General features: G+C 37.9%; 1 protein-coding gene across 1 annotated transcript in view; it reads right to left on the bottom strand.

Moving 5' to 3' along the window:
• The window catches only part of lrrk2 (leucine-rich repeat kinase 2), a 114,676-nt gene that overhangs the window by 47,338 nt on the left and 43,124 nt on the right, over window positions 1–24,214 (bottom strand). The window contains 16 exon segments of the mRNA XM_062042857.1: window positions 1,547–1,695; window positions 3,285–3,535; window positions 3,609–3,805; window positions 3,876–3,939; window positions 5,285–5,388; window positions 6,410–6,595; window positions 6,662–6,926; window positions 6,986–7,156; window positions 7,242–7,373; window positions 12,637–12,776; window positions 12,867–13,011; window positions 17,054–17,181; window positions 20,329–20,583; window positions 23,272–23,378; window positions 23,437–23,516; window positions 23,582–23,742. Coding sequence (XP_061898841.1) covers window positions 1,547–1,695; window positions 3,285–3,535; window positions 3,609–3,805; window positions 3,876–3,939; window positions 5,285–5,388; window positions 6,410–6,595; window positions 6,662–6,926; window positions 6,986–7,156; window positions 7,242–7,373; window positions 12,637–12,776; window positions 12,867–13,011; window positions 17,054–17,181; window positions 20,329–20,583; window positions 23,272–23,378; window positions 23,437–23,516; window positions 23,582–23,742 — 2,535 coding nt within the window.

Genomic DNA, 24,214 nt, shown 5'->3' with positions numbered 1-24,214 from the left:
GAGAGTTTATTCTGTCTTGACACTTTGTATTGATATTTTCTATTAAATTCTTCCCTTAAATGATAATGTTTACAGTGATTGTTTTATATGTATTTTTTATGTATGTCGCTTTGAATAAAAGCGTCTGCCAAATACTTAAACATAAACATATATAAACACCTGAAAGTCTTTATATCAGCTAAAACCACCAATCTGTTTCACTGGATTCAGAATAAAACCAAATGCTGTTTTAGCCAACAATGTTAGTATTTGAATATTGTTACTTGAAGACTTATTCCTGGTTACAATTATACTGTTAAGAAAGTATTGTCTTATATATTGCCTAAAATGAGAATGCATCATAATCAGTGGCGGCTGGTGAATTTTGTTTTAGGTGGGGCTGAAAGTTTGTAAACCAAACCCCTGTAGGGGCGTCATCCTCCTTTCTTTGTGATTTTCACATACAAATATTGAAGATCTTTGCTCCTTCTCAACTCTGTGGTTATATTATTTTCATAAAATACAACCAATAGTATGTTAATGTTTGTTTTTGCAAATGTGTTTATTCTGTAAAGGAATGAGTTAAATGTTTAAAATTGTTTAAACTATTAAAATGACTGGTTAATAGTGCTATTATGAATTGCAATGTCAGCACTATTTTTTTCCCTGCAATTTCAAATGCACTTGTTTTAATAAATAAATACAGCGTTTTAAAAGCATACACAATCTGTGTAAAAATATTAGTCTGTGGTTAAAAGGACTTGAAAAGACTCGAAACTCAAAATGCAGGACTTGGGACTTGACTTGAGACTTTCTAGTCTTGACTTTGGACTTGACTCTGGACTTGCCTGTCTTGACTCGGGACTTGACTCGAGACTTGAGGGCAAAGACTTGAGACTTACTTGTGACTTGCAAAGCAATGACTTGGTCCCACCTCTGCTAACAGGTATCATTTGTGAAGTAACAAACTATTTGACGCTGAGGTAAATACCTACAAAATTAGCTAAAAAAGTAACAAACTATTTGACGCTGAGGTAAATACCTACAAAATTAGCTAAAAAATATATAGCTAGCATACTAACAGGTATCATTTGTGAAGGAACAAACTGTTTAACGCAAAGGAGTATACCTACAAATTTAGCTAAAAAAATATAGCTAGCATACTAACAGGTATCCTTCGTCAAGTAAAAAAATATTTAACGCAAATGTATATACCTACAAAATTAGCAAAAAACATAGCAAGCATACTAACAGGAACCATTCGTCAAGTAACAACATATTTAATGCTAAGGTGGATACCTACAAAATTAACTTAAAAAAAGCTAGCAAACTAACAGGTATCATTCGTCAAGTAACAAAATATTTAACGCTGAGGTAAATACCTCCGAAATTAGCTAAAAAGCTAGCACGATAATATTGGAATGCTGACAATTGTGCCCCCGGGCCCTAAAAAAAAGGAAATACGGGCCGCACTTTGGACACCCCTTCACGAAAGAATGTATGTGTTCCTAATAAAGTGGCCTGTGAGTCCACCGCGTCATTACAAAAAAATGTAAGAAACGCTCACAGATTTTGTTGGAGGAGGCATTGAGGACTTCCAGCTTGGGGCAGCCGGTCAGGAAGTCCGGAGAAACGATGGCCACGGCGTTCTTGCTCACGTCGAGCAGTTTGATGTGGAGGAGACGCGGAGGCGTGCAGAGCTCGACGATGTTGTTCCTGAGGAGCGGCGGGAGAGCAGAGACACGCTGCAGTTAGATGGCAATCTCCATGATAAATACAAACCCCAAAACCAGTGAAGTTGGCACGTTGTGTAAATGGTAAATAAAAACAGAATACAATGATTTGTTAATCCTTTTAAACTTATATTCAATTGAATAGACTGCAAAGACAACATATTTAACATTCCAACAAGTAACTTTGTTATTTTTTGCAAATATTAGCTCATTTGGAATTTGATGCCTGCAACATGTTTCAAAAAGGCTGGCACAAGTGTCAAAAAAGACTGAGAAAGTTGAGGACTGCTCATCAAACACTTATTTGGAACATCCTACAGCTGAACAAGCTAATTGGGAACAGGTGGGTGCCATGATTGGGTATAAAAGTAGATGCCATGAAATGCTCAGTCATTCACAAACAAGGATGGGGCGAGGGTCACCACTTTGTCAACAAATGCGTGAGAAAATTGTCCAACAGTTTAAGAACAACATTTCTCAACCAGCTATTGCAAGGAATTTAGAGATTTCACCATCTACGGTCCGTAATATCATCAAAAGGTTCAGAGTATCTGGAGAAATCACTGCATGTAAGCAGCAAGGCTGAAAACCAACATTGAATGCCCGTGACCTTGGATCCCTCATCAAAAAGCAAAAATCAGTGTGTAAAGGATATCACCACATGGGCTCAGGAACACTTCAGAAAACCACTGTCAGTAACTACAGTTGGTCGCTACATCTGTAAGTGCAAGTTAAAACTCTACTATGCAAAGCGGAAGCCATTTATCAACAACAATTAAATGCTAAAATACATACATTTATCTAAATTAAATAATAATAATAATAATAAAATATAAGGTTTTTTTTAAATAAACTGTTTAAGTAGAAATGAAAACAGTTTAGTTATAATTTTTGCGCTTAAGACATTCTTTAGTGCTAGACTTCTTCTGTTTGTTTGATATTGTCATTACTGCCACAAGTGGTGGAAAAGTGTATTACAACCGAGTGCCACAGTGGCCCCTACGGACCACAGCTGAACAGATATCTTTTGGCGGCCCAACGATGGTTAAGAAACCTGAACGAATGAATGAATGATTTTTGAAAAGTAACAACATCATTAATAAACACTGTTAAATGTATAACTGAACAGTAATATTTTCAATTATAATTGTATTCGTCTATTCTTACAGAAGGGGCCCGCAACATAAAAAACTTTTAAAAATGTAAGAAAAAAAGAGGGAAAAAAAAAGATAATGTTTTTATACTAATAATTACAATATACTTTGTCACCTCTGATAATATAACTGTAAAATCGACCCTGACTTTAAAACTGGTGTAATGTGTTCCCGCCCTCTGCATGTTATTATTACACACAGCTAAAACAAAAAGTCTTTAAATATATAAATAATATCTTTTTTCAGCATTTTTACAAAATAAAAACATTTCAAAATGGCCGCCCCATACTTTGACTTTTCGATTCCCTTGGTGGAAAAAGTTTGAAGTCGACCCAAAGACAGGACTACATTTGGTAAAGTGTCTACAAGTTTGCCCATATTGGGTCTATTAAAGATTATTAAAGACCGGAGGACCTACCCTTCCATGAGCAGATCCTCCAGGTTCTCCGTAGCCCCGCCCAGCTCGCAGGGGAAGCTGGTCAACTTGTTGAAGGACAGGTTGAGGCGCTGCAGCGAGGGACACGTGACGGCGGGCCCCAAAGCCAGATGCGGGCCGATGCAGTTTCGCGAGACGTTGAGAGCGGCGAGCGCGGGCAGGGCCAGAAGCTCCGCTGGCACCGACTGCAGCTGGTTCCCCTGCAGGTCCAGTCGGGTCAGGCTGATCAAGCTCTGCGGCGGGCAAACACGTGGGATTTAACGCCAATTTGTGGGTGACGGTAGGTGCTGGACCGGGGTGTGACACCTGACAAAGAGCGGCGGGGAACTCCAGCAGGATGTTGTGGCTCAGGTCCAGCCTTTGGAGGTGCGCCAGCTGCTGCTGAACCGAGCCATGGTCCATCAGGCAGGACAGGGAGTCCAGCTCGTTTCCCGACAGGTCCAGGAGGCGGATCCTCTCCTTCTCTTTGGGCGGCGCCGACGAGCACTCCGGAGACCACAAAGCTGAAGGGAGCCACAAAGTTTAGCTCTTATGACTCGTCATCTTACAAAAATAACTACCATATTTTTTTACTTTTTTGGCTTCTTCTACATCTGCGGTGTGCTGCCTCAGCGTGCTCACGCTCCGTCGCACCACTCTGAAGAGAAACGACCGCAGTCAAACACGAAGAACGTAAACGCACCTTCGATAGGGATGTGACTAATCCGATTCCCATTCTTGGGGTGAGAAATGCCTCAGCAAGGTCATGCTGTAAAGACCCCAGTGAGACCATTGCAGCAATATACATTTTTAAAATCCCTCCTTCAAGGACACCTGGGGTGGTTTGACTCTGTTCCGTGGCGCCAAACGGAGCGACTTCCAGGTTATGGACACACTAATACCACATATCCACCCCAACCCTTCGCCACTTCATCCCCACAGTACAATGGGCAACGGAGCAGAGCCCCTGGTGGCTGCAGCTTCAGGGCGGCTTTGTGGTTTGTAATATGTGCTCATATGTCAGGGGTGTCCAAAGTGCGGCCCGCAGCTAATTGTTTACCGGCCCGCCACACATTCTGCAAAAATTGCAAAATTGATAATATTGCAAAAATATAAAAAAACATTTAAAAAAAGTGTAATGAGGTGAAATCTAACAAGAAAAAGTTTTTTTTCCTTTTGTCTTTATTTTTCTTTTTTTGCCATTGCTAAAAAAAAAAAAAAAAAAGACTAAAAATCTATGTTATAATGAATTATTACTTAAAAAATATCACTTTAATTTTTTTATGTGGAAAAAATATTGCATATATTGTGTGGTTGCCATATAAAAACATCAAAGTTTTATTTGACAAAAGAGCATAAAACAAACAAAATAATAGTACAAACGTAAAATCGACAGATATATCTGAAGTTGATCTCGTAATTTAAGTGTTAAAAGTTAAAAAAAAACTAATAAAAATGTATCACTTTATGAGTGGGGGACCTTTTGGATCCCAAATATATTTAGTAGGATTTTATTTAACTTTTCACTGTGATTACTCAAAAATATTAAAGAATTAAAATCAATGGTGTCCTGCATTATTCATCTTTTAAGGCTCTAATTACTAAATATTGCATATTTCAGTTTTACTATAAAAAACAAAGTTGTCTTTGACAGAAAACCTTTTTTTTTTTTACTTTATATCAACCTCAAGTTGATATAGAGATTTACTGTAAGCGTTAAATAAAAAATAATTATAATAATTTAACTTATTTTTAACAGTTTAATGACTGAGACCCTTTATAGTCCCCGGGAGCCCTAAAGGTTAAAAAAAAAAAAAAAAATCCATATATTTTGTTAAGGTTTGAAAATGAAAAATATCAAAATGGCCCCCGCATGCTTAAATTTTTCCGTGTACGGCCCTCAGTGGAAAAACTTTGGACACCCCTGTCATATGTGCTTATGTTGCTTCAGGTTTTTTTCTCGTCTTGTGAAAAAACAGAAAAGGGAGAGCAAAAGGAGGTACCTCTGCACTGGCATGTCTGCGACGTCCCTGCTTCCTTTTGGAGGAGCCTCCCCTCAGCTCCTCTGTCGAGTTATTTCGGGGCGTCCCCGTCAGTGAGTCGCTTCCTAGAAAAGAAAAGAAGACTTGGAAGAAGCTAGTCACCTTACTTTGCAGCGTCTGTTCCCTTAGACCAGGGGTGTCCAAACTTTTTCCACTGAGGGCCGTACGCGGAAAAATTTAAGCATGCGGGGGCCATTTTGATATTTTTCATTTTCAAACCTTAACAAAATATATGGATTTTTTTTTTTTTTTTTTAACCTTTAAGGCTCTCTGGGACTATAAAGGGTCTCAGTCATTAAACTGTTAAAAATAAGTCAAATTATTATTGTTATTTTTTATTGAACGCTTACAGTAAATCTCTATATCAACTTGAGGTTGATATAAAGTAAAAAAAAAAAAAGATTTTCGGTCAAAGACAACTTTGTTTTTTATAGTAAAACTGAAATATGCAATATTTAGTAATTAGAGCCTTAAAAGATCAATAATGCAGGACACCATTGATTGTAATTCTTTAATATTTGTGAGTAATCACAGTGAAAAGTTAAATAAAATCCTACTAAATTTTGGGATCCAAAAGGTCCCCCACTCATAAAGTGATACATTTGTATTAGTTTTTTTTTACTTTTAACACTTAAATTACGAGATCAATTTCAGATATATCTGTCGATTTTACGTTTGAACTATTATTTTGTTTGTTTTATGTTCTTTTGTCAAAGAAAACTTTGATGTTTTTATATGGCAACCACACAATATATGCAATATTTTTCCACATAAAACATTTTAAAGTGATATTTTTTAAGTAATAATTCATTATAACACAGATTTTTAGTCTTTTTTTTTTTTTTAGCAATGGCAAAAAAAAGAAAATTAAAGACAAAATTTAAAAAAAAACAGCCTGCATGGCAGCTTTGTGTCAACATTGCAACTTTTTCTTGTTAGATTTCACCTCATTCCACTTTTTTTAAATGTTTTTTTTTAATTTTTGCAATATTATCAATTTTGCAATTTTTGCAGAATGTGTGGCGGGCCGGTAAACAATTAGCTGCGGGCCGCACTTTGGACACCCCTGCCTTAGACGACGCCTACCATCACTCTCCATTTCGTCGAGGAAGAGGCCTTCATCCAGTGAGACGAAGCTGAAGCTGGAGTCGTCGCTCTCGTCCGAAATGTAGCCAGACGTCAGGCAGGGTTCACCCAGAAACCGGAGAGGACCGCCCGAGGTCTTGGAGCGCTGTAACGAGTGGATGTACCGGGCCAAGCTGGCTCCTCGACCTTGGGGGAAAACAACGGAGGAACTAGTTTTGTCCTGTGGTTTGTCGAACGCAAGATGTTCCTCACTGTTGCTGTGGCGCAGACTGTGCGCTCTGCCCCGCTCGGCCAGCAGGGGGCAGAGCCAGGAGGCGTCCAGGCGGCCCAGGCGGAAGCCTCCGAGGCACAGGGCGTTGTTGTTGAGGTCCAGGCCCAGACGGCCCAGCAGCCGGATGACTGTCGGTCCGTCACCTCGCTTCACGCTCACCGCCAGAGCCCGGCGGAGGTGCTGCTCGTGGGCGCCCTGACTGAGCAGCAGCTCCACCAGCTCCAGAGGTCCTCCTTTCTCACACACCTAAGAAACACAGCGACGTTGCCAATGCCTTGAAACACTTTCTTCCCTGCGCTACAAACCTGATAGATGAGAGACTCAGCTTTGGTCTTCTTATTGACGTCGGCGCCGAGCTCGATAAGACACTCGGCCATCACCGTGTCGCCGTCCTCGCACGCCTTCTCCAGCATGCGGTAGTGCAGCTCGGGGGTGGAGCACATCCTGGACAGAGCCAAGCACACGGACCTACGCAGCTGAGGGCACAGAGGGTGGATTTCAGCGTACGAAACCCCCGCTCGGATTCAGGCGTAGAGGTGTAGGAGGTCCCTTCCTCCATACCGTGGTCCTGCTGTGGTCGGAGATATCGGACTCTCGGAGGTGTTGGAAGATTTGCCTGTCAAAGTCTTCTCTCTGAAGCTCAATGGCCGCCCCTGAACAGGCGTCCAGCATCCTCAAAGCCACCTGGAAACACTGCACGCGTAGGCGTGGTTAGCGATGCCGCCTCACAGCAAGAACACCAAGAACAAGCCGAGAACGGAGGGACCCAAACTTGTTCTTCTGAAACCCCCAAAATGACATTTCAAAGGATGCGAAGCCATTCGGGTAGTTTTCACCTTCAAAACTAGTCAAATATGTACCGTATTTTTCGGAGTATAAGTCGCACCGGCCGAAAATGCACAATAAAGAAGGGAAAAACCATATATAAGTCGCACTGGAGTACAAGTCGCATTTTGGGGGGAAATTTATTTGATAAAAGCCAACACCAAGAATAGACATTTGAAAGGCAATTTAAAATAAATAAAGAATAGTGAACAACAGGCTGAATAAGTGTACGTTATATGAGGCATAAATAACCAACTGAGAACGTGCCTGGTATGTTAACGTAACATATTATGGTAAGAGTCATTGAAATAACTATAACATATAGAACATGCTATACGTTTACCAAACAATCTGTCACTCCTAATCGCTAAATCCCATGAAATCTTATACGTCTAGTCTCTTACGTGAATGAGCTAAATAATATTAGTTGATATTTTACGGTAATGTGTTAATCATTTCACACATAAGTCGCTCCCGAGTATAAGTCGCACCCCCGGCCAAACTATGAAAAAAACTGCGACTTATAGTCCGAAAAATACGGTAGATTTTTTTTTTTAGAGAATGCAATTTCGGTAGACATTTCATGTGAATGCTGAAGAGCCAAAGCTGCACTGAAATGCTAACAGTTAGAACGCTGGCCAGATAGCGTCAAATAACAAAAATCATGAGCAAAATTAGCTAAAAAAGCTAGCATGCTAACAGTACATGCTAATAATTGCATGCCCTTAAAAAAGATCCAAACACTTCCATTAAGGTTTTATACCATATATAAGTCCATATGGTCGCATTTTTGGGGGAAATTTATTTGATAAAAGCCAACACCAAGAATAGACATTTGAAAGGCAATTTAAAATAAATAAAGAATAGTGAACAACAGGCTGAATAAGTGTACGTTATATGAGGCACAAATAACCAACTGAGAACGTGCCTGGTATGTTAACGTAACATATTATGGTATGAGTCATTCAAATAACTATAACATATAGAACATGCTATACGTTTACCAAACAATCTGTCACTCCTAATCGCTAAATCCCATGAAATCTTATACGTCTAGTCTCTTACGTGAATGAGCTAAATAATATTAGTTGATATTTTACGGTAATGTGTTAATAATTTCACACATAAGTCGCTCCCGAGTATAAGTCGCACCCCCGGCCAAACTATGAAAAAAACTGCGACTTATAGTCAGAAAAATATGGTAGATTTTTTTTTAGAGAATGCAATTTCGGTAGACATTTCATGTGAATGCTGAAGAGCCAAAGCTGCACTGAAATGCTAACAGTTAGAACGCTGGCCAGATAGCGTCAAATAACAAAAATCATGAGCAAAATTAGCTAAAAAAGCTAGCATGCTAACAGTACATGCTAATAATTGCATGCCCTTAAAAAAGATCCAAACACTTCCATTAAGGTTTTATACCATATATAAGTCGCACTGGAGTATAAGTCGCATTTTTGGGGGAAATTTATTTGATAAAAGCCAACACCAAGAATAGACATTTGAAAGGCAATTTAAAATAAATAAAGAATAGTGAACAACAGGCTGAATAAGTGTACGTTATATGAGGCATAAATAACCAACTGAGAACGTGCCTGGTATGTTAACGTAACATATTATGGTAAGAGTCATTCAAATAACTATAACATATAGAACATGCTATACGTTTACCAAACAATCTGTCACTCCTAATCGCTAAATCCCATGAAATCTTATACGTCTAGTCTCTTACGTGAATGAGCTAAATAATATTATTTGATATTTTACGGTAATGTGTTAATAATTTCACACATAAGTCGCTCCCGAGTATAAGTCGCACCCCCGGCCAAACTATAAAAAAAACTGTGATTAATAGTCTGAAAAATACGGTAGATTTTTTTTTAGAGAATGCAATTTCGGTAGACATTTCATGTGAATGCTGAAGAGCCAAAGCTGCACTGAAATGCTAACAGTTAGAACGCTGGCCAGATAGCGTCAAATAACAAAAATCATGAGCAAAATTAGCTAAAAAAGCTACCATGCTAACAGTACATGCTAATAATTGCATGCCCTTAAAAAAGATCCAAACACTTCCATTAAGGTTTTATACCATATATAAGTCGCACTGGAGTATAAGTCGCATTTTTTGGGGAAATTTATTTGATAAAAGCCAACACCAAGAATAGACATTTGAAAGGCAATTTAAAATAAATAAAGAATAGTGAACAACAGGCTGAATAAGTGTACGTTATATGAGGCATAAATAACCAACTGAGAACGTGCCTGGTATGTTAACGTAACATAGTATGGTAAGAGTCATTGAAATAACTAACATATAGAACATGCTATACGTTTACCAAACAATCTGTCACTCCTAATCGCTAAATCCCATGAAATCTTATACGTCTAGTCTCTTACGTGAATGAGCTAAATAATATTAGTTGATATTTTACGGTAATGTGTTAATAATTTCACACATAAGTCGCTCCCGAGTATAAGTCGCACCCCCGGCCAAACTATAAAAAAAAACTGCGATTAATAGTCTGAAAAATACGGTAGATTTTTTTTTAGAGAATGCAATTTCGGTAGACATTTCATGTGAATGCTGAAGAGCCAAAGCTGCACTGAAATGCTAACAGTTAGAACGCTGGCCAGATAGCGTCAAATAACAAAAATCATGAGAAAAATTAGCTAAAAAAGCTAGCATGTAGGGGTGTGGGAGAAAATCGATTCAAATTTGAATCGCGATTCTCACGTTGTGCGATTCAGAATCGATTCTCATTTTTTTAAAATCGATTTTTTATTTCATTTTATTTTATTTTATTTTTTTATTTTTTTAAATTAATCAATCCAACAAAACAATACACAGCAAAACCATAACAACGCAATCCAATTCCAAAACCAAACCTGACCCAGCAACACTCAGAACTGCAATAAACAGAGCAATTGAGAGGAGACACAAACATGACACAAAACAAACCAAAAGTAGTGAAACAAAAATGAATATTATCAACAACAGTATCAATATTAGTTACAATTTCAACATAGCAGTGATTAAAAATCCCTCATTGACATTATCATTAGACATTTATAAAAATGTTTTGTTTTTTTTACAATAGTGGCTTACACTTGCATCGCATCTCATAAGCTTGACAACACATTGTGTCCAATATTTTCACAAAGATAAAATAAGTCATATTTTTGGTTCATATAATAGTTAAAACAAATGTACATTATTGCAATCAGTTGATAAAACATTGTCCTTTACAATTATAAAAGCTTTTTACAAAAATCTACTACTCTGCTTGCATGTCAGCAGACTGGGGTAGATCCTGCTGAAATCCTACGTATTGAAGGAATAGAGAATCCTTTTGAATCGGGAAAATATCGTTTTTGAATCGAGAATCGCGTTGAATCGAAAAAAATCAATTTTGAATCGAATCATGACCCCAAGAATCGATATTGAATCGAATCGTGGGACACCCAAAGATTCGCAGCCCTACTAGCATGCTAACAGTACATGCTAATAACTGCATGCCCTTAAAAAAGATCCAAACCCTTCCATTAAGGTTTTATATTCATGACGTAAGTATATATGTAATGTAGTAACATTTATAATAACATCTAATATTTACATATTTTGATCATTTGAAGCATCATTTCAAAAACGCATCACGTTTGCTTTTTCCCCAACAACATCACTGATTATTACTCACTGCAGACTTCATGAGAGACAACAAACATACTAAAACATCACTTACTGTACAATATCTGCTGTCATTAGGATGCCGACTGCTAGGTCTGTTCATATATTCCCATTTAACCCTTGTGTAATGTTCATATTGTTGTTACTTTTATGTTAAAATACTGAACAGATGTTTATTGGGATAAGGTAAACATCTGTTCAGTATTTTAACATAAAAGTGTTTGACTGTGAGGCGTTAAAAGCCACAAAATGCAACGGGTCCATCAGACCCACAAACGCTGGCTGAGTAACAACAATATGAACGTTGTACGGAAAATTTCTGTGCCAGTTTCTGCATCCCACAGGGATTCTTCTTTTGTGTTTCTGCACCTGCGGTTCCCACACAAGGTTGCAACATTGTTTGTCAACACTGTCTGCTCTCATTTTGTCGCACATTTGACCCTCTGATGTTCTGTGTACCTACGCTCTGTCCTCCTCCTGTCTAGGCCTGCTGTCTGTGTGTGTGTGTGTGTGTGTGTCTGTAGCTGTGTCTGTGTGTGTGTGTGTGTGTGTGTGTGTGTGTGTGTGTGTGTGTGTGTGTGTGTGTGTGTGTGTGTGTGTGTGTGTGTGTGTGTGTGTGTGTGTGTGTGTGTGTGTGTGTGTGTGGTACACAGAACATCAATTTCCACACTTCTATTAGCCCGGACCCGGACATCTTATATGTAATAGAAATGTGTAGGGGTGGGTGTATATTATCATCATTGTCATTATCATTAAATATGTATTCTGATATATGTTCTTCACAGAAAATGAGCCAAAGTCAGTGAGTCTCAGTTTGAAAAATTAATTAATTGTATCATTTTGCTTTTAATAAAAAATGAAAACGGGTCTCACAGACCCGAACACCACACAAGGGTTAAATGAAGAAATACTCATAACCCTCGCCAAGAAAAGGAGGGTGGGACCAAGCATCTTTTTGTGTCGTTCCTGCCATTTCCGGGTCTAAATTGGCTGTCAAAGTGTACCAACTTGTCGCAATACCTACTCAGACTTCTACTATCCAGGTGAGAGGCATGATTTATGATCTAGAATGAAGTTTGACGAGCAAGGAAGCCGCAGAACAGTCGATGATGATCACGTCGAAGCTATAAATAATCTGTCTGCGTAAGCACTTATAATAACATCACTAATACTTGTTAATATTCAAGTCACCACATGTAAATGGAGTATTGTTGGTGCTTTTTGGATGGTTTTTTATTGGGTTTTATGGGCGGAATAGTGGCTATGCTTTTATTTACGAGTTAGAATGCTTTTAAAGAAGTCGTCATGTCTTTCATAAAGATTGCGAACTAACTGCTCATCAGTTTAGTGGATCAGCTTTGCATGCGCTCTGTGTTTTAGTAGACTTAAAAAGAGACGGAAACTAGTCAAACTTTGAAGTAATGATGTTTGAGGTTATGTGTCCACCTTCAGCAGTAAGTCATAATCCTCCCCGTGCTGGCCCAGCGAGGTGACCAGGACCGAGGCCAGGACCGGAACGATCATCCTGGACAGCTTCTTCTTGGCCACCAGGTAGCTGAGCAAGGTCAGGCCCCAGAAGTGGATCTCTGCCGGAGAGAGAGACTCGTCAAGAGGACTCGTTTTTACGCTCGTCTGGTCCGGGGGGGGGGGGGGGGGGGGGGGGGGGTGGGCCTCACCTCGCTCCCGTGGGAACATCTGCAGCGTGTGGAGCGCCGTGTCAATCGCCCCCTGCTGGCAAAGCAAGTCCACAGCGCCGGAGCAGTCCGCCAGGGAGGCGAGAACTTTCAAGCCGCACTTCTGGATGTTCGGGCACCTGATGAACTAGGTCAGTGGTTCTTAATTAGTTTCTGTCACACTAGAACTAGATACACAACAATATGTGTCATTCTTTTGTTGCGGTATAAAGGGCCTTGTTATCCACGTGAGGTTCTTCAAAGTCCCTGCATGAGTGCCACAGCAAGAATATAATTAGAAACAACTAAATATAGTGCGTGCATTGGCACGGACAATATTAATAGACTAAGCGTGACTTCTAATAATTCATTCATTCCCTCAGCGTGTCATTTTTATCTGAGGGCTGAGGGAAACTAGAATTTCTTTAGTGACAGTACCTCCACACCATCGTATTATATATTATATCATATTAATAAACTACATTTTCCTAATGCTGAGCTTGCTGAATAAGCAACTGTGTAAAGAACTTTTAACAATTTTATGAGTTTGTCTATTTTTCTTTCACTACATTTTTTTAGCTAATGAGGGATAGTGTGAGTTTTTGGTAAAAAAAAAACCCCAAAAAACAGGCATTGTTCCAAAATAAATATGCATTTAAAGTCAGTGTTGTTATGAATTAATAAATATGCATTTAAAGTCAGTGTTGTTATGAATTATTGACCAATTGAAGGCTGCATATTTGGGGTTTTCTCATTATAATTTTTTTTCGTTTTTTTCAGGTTTTTTTTTACAAAAAGAGCATAAAACATAAAAAAAAAAAAAAAAAAAAAAAGGCATGTATATATATATATTAAAAAAATATATCTATGGATAGGTCTGAAGCTGTTGAAAAATCTAAAGCGTTGAAAGTTTTCAAAAAAAGAAAAGAAAAAAAAAGACATTGTTCCAAAAATTAGAATGCATCAAAGTCAGTGTTGTTATGAATTATTATTGACCTCATTTAAAGTATTCCACATTGCAACTCGTTTTTGGAAATATTGCATATTTTGTGTTTTTTTCCATAATAAAAAAGTGTTGTTTTTTTTTTTTTTAAACATGAAATATTAAAAAACAACAACATTACAAATATATAAAAACTACATCTACATTTTTAAAAATAATAATAAAAAATAATATATGACTAAGTGTGAGTTTTTGTAGAAATATTTTTTTTTGGTCTTTTTTATATAAAAAAAGAATGAAAACAAAAACAAAAAAACATTACAAATATATAAAAACTACATTTACTTTTTTTTTAAAATTTAAATCACAAATGTAAAGCATTAGAAGGTTTAAAAAAAAATACTTAAAAAACATGTATGACAAAGTGTGAGTTTTTGGGGAAAAAACTGTCATTGTTTCCAAAAAAATAATGCACCAAAATCAGTGTTGTTATGAATTATTGACTTTTTAAAGGCTGTAATTACCTAATTTAAAGGATTCCACTTTGCAACTCGTCTTTCGGAAATATTGCATATTTTGTGTTTTTCCCATAATAAAAAAAGTTTTCTTTTTTTACAAAAAAAGCATAAAACATTAAAAAAAAAAAACTGTAAGAAATACTGTATACAAAAACTACATCTACATTTACAAAAAAAATGTATATGGCTTATGTCACTTTTTTGGAGCTATAAGGAGGGATAGTGTGAGTTTTTGGAAAAGAAAAACTGTCCTTGTCCCAAAAATACAGCTTCAAAATCGGTGTTGTTATGAATTATTGACCAATTAAAATCTGCAATTACCTCATCTAAAGTATTCCACTTTGCAACTCGTCTTTGGAATTATTGCATATTTTGTGTTTTTCCCATAATAAAAAAAACATTACAAATATATAAAACTACATCTACATTAAAAAAAAACTAAATTTAAGAGTTAAACTGTTTAAGAAAAATAATATATGACTAAGTGTGAGTTTTTGGGAAAAAAAATGTCATTGTTCCAAAATAATAATGCATTAAATCAGCATTGTTATGAATTACTGACCTATTAAAGGCTGTAATTACCTCATCTAAAGTTTGAAAAATTGTTTTGCAACTCATTTTAACAATATTGCATATTATGTGTTTTTTCCATAGTACATTTTTTTTGTGTTTTTATATTTTAAAAAAAAGCATGAAAAAAAACATTACAAATATATAAAACTACATTCACTTATTTTTTTTAAATAAAAAATGTAAAACGTTAGAAGGTTTAAAAAAATGATTTTAAAAAATATATGACAAAGTGTGAGTTTTTTGGGGGGCATCAAAATCAGTGTTGTTATGCATTATTGACCAATTAAAGGCTTTCATTATGTCATCTAAAGTATTCCACTTTCCAACTAATTTTTGGAAATACCGTATTGCATATGTTGTGTTTTTCCGATGGTAAAAAAAGGTTATCTTTTTTTCTTTTTCTTTTTTTTTTTTTAGAAAAAAAGCATTAAAAAAACGTTACAAATGTATAAAAACTACATTAACATAAAAAAAAAAAGTGTTAAAAGATTTTAAAAAATATATAATATGACTTATTTATTTCACTTTTTTAACATGCCCGTTTTGGAGCTAAGGCGAGATAATGTGAGTTTTTGGATAAAAACTGTCCTTATAAAATACTGCGTCAAAATTGGTGTTGTTATGAATTATTGACCAATTAAAGGCTGTAATTACCTCATCTAAAGTATTCCACTTTGCAACTCGTTTTTAGAAATATTGCATATTTTGTGTTTTTCCAATAATAAAAAAAGTTGTCTTTTTTTTTTTTTACAAAATAAGCATAAAAGATAAAAAAAAACATTACAAGTATATAAAAACTACATCTACATTTAAAAAATGTTTAAGTGTTAAAAGGTTTAAAAATATATATATATATATAATAATATATAACCTTTTTTTTTAAAATATTGCATATTTTGTGTTTTTCCCATAATAAAATGTTTTTATTTTTATATAAAAAAAAGCATGAAACATGAAAAAAACTTTACAAATATATAAAAATCACATTTACATTTTTTTAATCTAAAGTGTTATAAGGTTTAAGAAAATAATACAAAATAAAAAAAATGACTAAGTGTGAGTTTTTGCGGAAAAAAAGCATGAAACATGAAAAAAACTCATTACAAATATATAAAAACTACATCTCCATTTAAAAAAAATGTATAGCATTAAAAGGTTTTAAAAAATTATTTTAAAAATAATATATGACTAAGTGTGAGTTTTTGGGAAAAAAAACTGACTTTGTTTCTAAAATAATAATGTATCAAAATTAGTGTTGTTATGAATTATTGACCTATTAAAGGCCGTAAATACCTCATCTAAAGTTTTCCCCATCATAAAGTAGTTTTTTTGGGTTTTTTTACAAATAGAACATAAAACGTAACAAATATATAAAAAGGTTATATCTATGGTTAGGTCTGAAGCTGTTAAAACAACTAAAGGGTTGAGAGTCTGTTTTTCGTCGCTTATTAACCTTAACATAGTTTTAAATTAAGCAGACTCAAAGGTTAGCAGGCAAGTTAACCGTGTTAAACTGTACACAGAAGTACATAAAAAATACAGTAATAAAAAGATTAAGTTCAAGGATAAATAAACCATAACAAAACTGGAAAAGCACTAAGGGAGCGCAGACCTTGACCAGGCCCTATGTGAAAAGTCATAAATCAAGACGGTGATCCGGATCAGCACCAAAATGTAATCACTTGTTCCTTATCTCGTTTCTGACATTTCCTCCAAATTGAATCAATACAATTTTAAACTATTTGTAATGGAATGAAAGAATCGGAGGCAACACTCGTGTCAGTTACTAACTTTCATTGTCTCTGTGGGTGTAGGCGGGAACGTGAGCAGTAGAAATGAACCGGATCACTCCCAAAATGTAATCACATGCTCCTTATCAAATTTAGAACTTTTCCTGAAACTTTCATGAAAATCCACCCGTAACTTTTTTCTGTAGCGGAAGAAAGGAAACAAAGTGAACGCTCTTATCTGCTTCTCCTATCTTTGACGGCGCAGGGCCACAATCACACACACACACACACACACACACACACACACACACACACACACACACACACACACACACACACACACACACACACACACGAGTTGAGGGTCGTAACGTAAACAATGTTAGCGTTGACATTCAGGATGAAAACAGTGCGGGGTGTTGGTACCCTGTTGAGGACCTCCAGGTAGACGGTGTGTGCTCCTTCCACCACACTCTGGTTCTTCAGGACCTTCAGAGACACGTCGACCATGTCCGGGTCGGCCACAGAGACGCCGTGTTCCCGTAAGCTCCGGTCTGGAAACCATGGACAGACACGTTATCAAACACTTACCGTAATTTCCGGACTATAAGCCGCACCTGACTATAAGCCGCACCAGCTAAATTTAGGGGAAAATACAGATTGCTCCATATATAAGCCGCATCCGACTATAAGCCACAGGGTTTTGATGTGTAATCACTAGGGATGTCCGATAATGGCTTTTTGCCGATATTCGATATTCCGATATTGTCCAACTCTTTAATTACCGATACCGATATCAACCGATACCGATATCAACCGATATATGCAGTCGTGGAATTAACACATTATTATGCCTAATTTGGACAACCAGGTATGGTGAAGATAAGGTACTTTTTTAAAAAATTAGTAAAATAAGATAAATAAATTAAAAACATTTTCTTGAATAAAAAAGAAAGTAGAACAATATAAAAACAGTTACATAGAAACTAGTAATGAATGAAAATGAGTAAAATTAACTGTTAAAGGTTAGTACTATTAGTGGACCAGCAGCACGCACAATCATGTGTGCTTACGGACTGTATCCCTTGCAGACTGTATTGATATATATTGATATATAATGTAGGAACCAGAATATTAATAACAGAAAGAAACAACCCTTTTGCAGGCCGATATTATCGGACATCTCTAGTAATTACCGTAATATATAGGGGTTCCTGCTACCACGGAGGGGATTGTCGGGACAGAGATGACTGTTTGGGAACGCAAAGCGTCCCATTTATTAACAATAAATCTTTCAATCATTCAATCAAACTTTCACATCTTTGACATGGCGAACAGCATTCGTGCAGAGTACAAATAATACAACGGTGCAAAGTAATACAAAGTGCTCGCCTGTACGTTATCAAAATAACCAGCCTACCGGTATATGAAAAGTCAGTCTTTAATCATTGTGTCATCGTCTTCCTCCTGCGTACTAAAACCACCGAAATCCTCTTCATCGGTGTCGGAGAAGAACAGGCCGTAAATAAGCCGCACCCTTGTATAAGCCGCACCCTTGTATAAGCCGCAGGGACCAGAACAAGGGGAAAAAGTAGCGGCTTATAGTCCGGAAATTACGGTATGTGGTTAGCGGAGCAGCAGGCTAGGCTAATCACATTTGACATACATTATACGTAAACCAGAAGGCCTTTTTTTCTCTGCGGAACTAACAAGTTGAACAAGCTACACGTGACATGTTCCCCGCACATGGAACTTGTTGACTGAAGTATCTTGGATCTGAGGTTATGACAATAAATGAATAGATCGGGTGTCTCCAAACTACAGTCAAATGCAACATCTTCAATTTGGCCCGCGAGACACTGCCTTCATTTTAAAAGTCTGACAATTTTGATGCTGCCACTTTTTCACCGTCTAGTAGATAATGTGAGTAAGTCAGTTCAATGACCTTTAATTATGCTCAGAGTGGAACCATGCGAAACATTTAGTTATAATACCCGATGCAAACAAAATCCCCTAGTCATAGTACAAAAATAAATAAATAAGTAAAAAATCCAACCAACACAAAATGCCAGCACACATGGTCACACATAACAACCTGCTCACTGAACTTTGTGGATATTATTTAAAAAACAACAACCAAAAAATTCAAAATTACACCCATTTAAATCCATTACAAAGCATGATGGGAAAAATGCAAAACACTCTCCACACTTATCCATGTTTGGTGCAGTTTAGCTGCTTGATATTTCTTGTTTATTACAAAACTTTAAACAGGTAGACACGGAAGTAAACAAAGTAGGAGTTAAACTTTCACATACTCTTAATATCTAATTATATTAATTATTAATTATATAATTATATTATTTACACAAATATATATATATATATATATATATATATATATATATATATATATATATATATATATATATATATATATATATATATATATATATATATATATATATATATATATATATATATATATATATATGTATATATATATATATATATATATATATATATATATATATATATATATATATATATGTATATATATATATATATATATATATATATATATATATATATATATATATATATAGTTACTTTACATGCAGTTGGCTTGTATATATATATACATATATACATACATATATCTCTACATATATACATACATACTTATACATGTATAGTTATTTTACATGCAGTCGGCTTGTATATATATATACATATATACATACATACTTATACATATATAGTTTCTTTACATGCAGTCTGCTTGTATATATATATACATACATATCTCTATACATATATACATACATACTTATACATATATAATTACTTTTCATGCAGTCGGCTTGTATATGTATAGGCTATATATGTATATACATACAAACATATATATGTATAGTCGAGGTCTCTGTGGTTTATCCGTTATACAGTGCTCAATACCGGGGTAGAGCGGAATATATGTTAGGTCAGGAAAAAACACAGAGGCTATATCATCCCTACAAGCCTGCTCTTTTATAAAATCCCCTGAAGAGCAGGGAAACGTATACATATATATGTATATGCATACATATATATGTATATACATACATATATACATATATAAACATACATATATATGTATATACATACATATATACATACATATACATACATATACATATATATACGTATATATACATACATATATATATACTGTATATATATATATATATACACTGTATGTATATATATATATATATATATATATATATATATATATATATATATATATATATATATATATATATATATATATATATATATATATATATATATATATATATATATATATATATATATATATATATATATATATATATATATATACATACAGTGTATATATATATATATATATATATATATATATATATATATATATATATACATACATATATACACATTGTTGGCATCCGTAAGTCTCAGAAGACAATATATACACATACATATACATATATATACATATACAGTACATATAGTATACATATATATATACATATACAGTAACTTTACATGCAGTCGGCTTGCGGCCCTCGACCATATTCTTAGCCCAATGCAGCCCCCATGTCAAAAAGTTAGGACACTCCTGGAATAGATGATAGTGAACGTGTACAATATAGGAAGTATCATTTTAGACTGGACAGTACCAGGACAGAGGAAGACCAGGCTGGCCTGCAGCGCCTCTAGCTGCACCTCGGACTGGAAGTTGTGGATCTTCATGACGCTGAGGATCTGACTCATGGCCATGTTGAGCTCATCCAGACTGGCCGTCCTCCCCTGGAAGAGGAGGCTGAGCAGTCGGCAGGCGCTGATGGAGACCTCCACGGAGGCCGAGTGTTTCTTCATCATCTCCACCAGGTTGACATGGAGGCCGCCGGCCAGCAGCATGGAGCACATCTTAGCTGGGGGGAACGGAACAGGTATGATGACAGCGTCAGTGTGAAGCCAAAGACGCTAGCAGGGAACAGGTCTGCTTGGACTATTAAGTATAAACTTCACTCCCTGACACTAGAGTGCACCAGGCGGGTTACTTTGGTGCCGTGACCCGGGTTGAGATTTAGGTTCACCAGTGTGTAACAGACGACGCAGGTTTTTTGCTCGTTACCGAGTGCTCTGGGCCCTCTTCGAGCCCTGGGCAGCACCAGGCGGGTTATTTTGGTGCCGTGACCCGGGTGGAGGTTTAACGGTGTGAGTTTTTAACAGCGAGCGTGTAAACATCACTCTCTGACACATTAAGAGTTTACGTTGGACAACTCAGGTTTTTAGCTTGTTGCCTAGTGTGCTTGCCTCTCAATCAGGATGGCCAAAACTCGAGCCCCGGACACGTTACTTTGGTCCCGTGACCCGGGTTGAGCTTGAGGTTCACCAGTGTCTACCAGATAATTAGTGTGAATCCCTGACACCTTAAGAGTTTGAGCTGCACAACGGGCTGATGGCTCAGGTTTTTAGCTCGCTACCTAGTGCTTTGGCCTTTCTTTAAGCCCTGGGAAGCACCAGGCGGGTTATTTTGGTGCCGTGACCCGGGTTGTGTGAATGTGTAACAGTAAGCATGTAAACGTCCCTCTCTGACACCTTAAGAGTTTACGCTGGACAACTCAGGCTTTGAGCTCGTTGTCTAGTACCAATTGGCAGGTACTAGACCAGGCAGGCTACTTTGGTGCCGTGACCCAGGTTGAGATTGAGGTTCACCAGTGTGTAACGGATAATTTGTGTCAATGTAAACTTCACTCTCTGACACCTTAAGCGTTTGAGCTGGACAACGGGCTGATGGCTCAGGTTTTTAGCTCGTTACCAAGTGCTCTGGCCTCTCTTCGAGCCATGGGCAGCACCAGGCGGGTTATTTTGGTGCCGTGACCCATGTTGAGGTTTCGCGGTATGAGTGTGTAACAGTAAGCATGTAAATGTCCCTCTTTGAAACCTTAAGGGTTTACGCAGGACAACTCAGGCTTTGAGCTCGTTGTCTAGTGCCAATTGGCAGGTACTAGACCAGGCAGGCTACTTTGGTGCCGTGACCCAGGTTGAGATTGAGGTTTACCAGTGTGTAACGGATAATTAGTGTCGATGTAAACTTCACTCCCTGACACCTTAAGAGTTTGAGCTGGACAACGGGCTGACGGCTCACGTTTTTTGCTCGTTACCGAGTGCTCTGGGCTCTCTTCGAGCCCTGGGCAGCACCAGGCGGGTTATTTTGGTGCTGTGACCCGGGTGGAGGTTTAACGGTGTGAGTTTTTAACAGCAAGCGTGTAAACATCACTCTCTGACACCTTAAGAGTTTGCGCTGGACAACTCAGGTTTTTAGCTTGTTGCCTAGTGCTCTTGCCTCTCAATCAGGATGGCCAAAACTCGAGCCCCGGACACGTTACTCTGGTGCCGTGTCCCGGGTTGAGCTTGAGGTTCACCAGTGTCTACCAGATAATTTGTGTCAATGTAAACTTCACTCCCTGACACCTTAAGCGTTTGAGCTGGACAACGAGCTGACGGCTCACTCTAGTGCTCTCTTTGAGCCCTGGGCAGCACCATTTGGGGTATTTTGGTGCCGTGACCCGAGTTGATGTTTGACGGTGTGAGTGTATAACAGTAAGCATGTAAACGTCCCTCTCTGACACCTTAAGTTTGCGCAGAACAACTCAGGCTTTGAGCTCGTTGTCTAGTGCCAATTGGCAGGTACTAGACCAGGCAGGCTACTTTGGTGCCGTGACCCAGGTTGAGATTGAGGTTTACCAGTGTGTAACGGATAATTAGTGTCGATGTAAACTTCACTCCCTGACACCTTAAGAGTTTGAGCTGGACAACGGGCTGACGGCTCAGGTTTTTAGCTCGTTACCTAGTGCTCTGGCCTCTCTTTGAGCCCTGGGCAGCACCAGGCGGGTTATTTTGGTGCCGTGACCCGGGTTGGGGTTTAAGGGTGTGAGTGTGTAACAGTAAGCATGTAAACATCACTCTCTGACGACTTAAGAGTTTGCGCTGGACAACTCAGGCTTTGAGCTTGTTGCCTAGTGCCAATTAGCAGGTACTAGACCAGGCAGGCTCCTTTGGTGCCGTGACCCTGATTGAGATTGAGGTTTACCAGTGTGTAACGGATAATTAGTGTCGATGTAAACTTCACTCACTGACACCTTAAGAGTTTGCGCTGGACAACTCAGGCTTTGAGCTTGTTGCCTAGTGCCAATTAGCAGGTACTAGACCAGGCAGGCTCCTTTGGTGCCGTGACCCTGATTGAGATTGAGGTTTACTTAAGGGTGTGTGTAACGGATAGCTACAATGTAAAAAAAACAAACATATGTAACTTCTACAGTAAATAATGGCAGCTCAGTTGCCAGAATTTTACCGTAAAATGTACGGTATATGGTCGCTGTTTTACTCTAAATGCAAAAACTGTAATTTGTACAGTATAATTATAGCAATTAAGCTGCTGGTATTTTACCATAAAATCTACTGATTACTGAACGAGTTTGGCTATTGCAATAGAAGGCACGTGAACCTTAATCCCTGACATCTTACCAGCTCGCCCATCCATCAGCAGAACTTGGTTGGACGAGGAGGGCGGGACCCGGCGGGTCACACCTGCATGCGAGTGCCGCCCTACTCACCGTTCCGCGTGACCAGCGTGGTGATGGCGCTGGTGGCGGCTTCAATCACGCCGGGGGAGGAGGAATGGAGCAGCATGGCCGCCATCATCTGTCGATGAACTGGAGTCCTGAAAAGGCACACAGTTTGGACCTTCACTTGTGTCCAGAGAGTTCACTGCGGCCTACCTCTCATCTTGCTCCTCTCCTGGATGAGCGCTTGCAGCCCCATGCACCATCAGACTGTGGATGGCCCAGCATGCAGCCTCCTGAAGGTGAAAGGACGGTTTGAATCCTCCCGAAGTGGAGTGCTGGGACCCCCGTCTGGACTCACCTGAACAGCTGGTTCTGCAGCATGGAGATCCAGCGCCGTACAGCAGGCCTCCATCCAGTCCAGGCCCATGTCCTCCACCTGCTCCGAGCCCCTGTTCTCTTCCTCTTCGCCATGTTCCAGGCCCTGCTCGGCCACGGCCCGGCTCTGCACCATGGTGGCCGCTAGCACGAGACACAGGGCATGCTGTTATTACCAGTGCCATTATTCATACATACTGTATCTACCTGTCGCAGCTGTAAACGTGTCATACAATCTGCTGCATAATACAAAACGCAATACATAATGTACATAATAACATACATGCAGGTGAGAGACATCTTATTAAACGTATGCGGTCTCTAAGTTGAAGTGGAGTGGTAACTGTTTTTTTTAACTCATTGCATTAAGGTCATGACGCAGTAAGTTAAATGATGCGGACACATTTGTTGCTGGATATTTTATAATACTCTTCTGCCTTGGAGACTTTGTATGTGTAGCAAGTGATAATAATCATTTAACACTTGTTTATAACTGACAAATATGCTGCTATAGACGGCCATATTGTTCAAATATTAGGGGTGTGAATCTTTGGGCACCTAACGATTCAGTCCGATTCCTGGGGTGACGATTCGATTCAGAATAATTTCTCAATTC

This window comes from Entelurus aequoreus, linkage group LG03 (genome assembly GCF_033978785.1).
Source record: "Entelurus aequoreus isolate RoL-2023_Sb linkage group LG03, RoL_Eaeq_v1.1, whole genome shotgun sequence".
Lineage (NCBI taxonomy): Eukaryota > Metazoa > Chordata > Actinopteri > Syngnathiformes > Syngnathidae > Entelurus > Entelurus aequoreus.
This window is presented reverse-complemented; position numbering and strand designations above follow the sequence as displayed.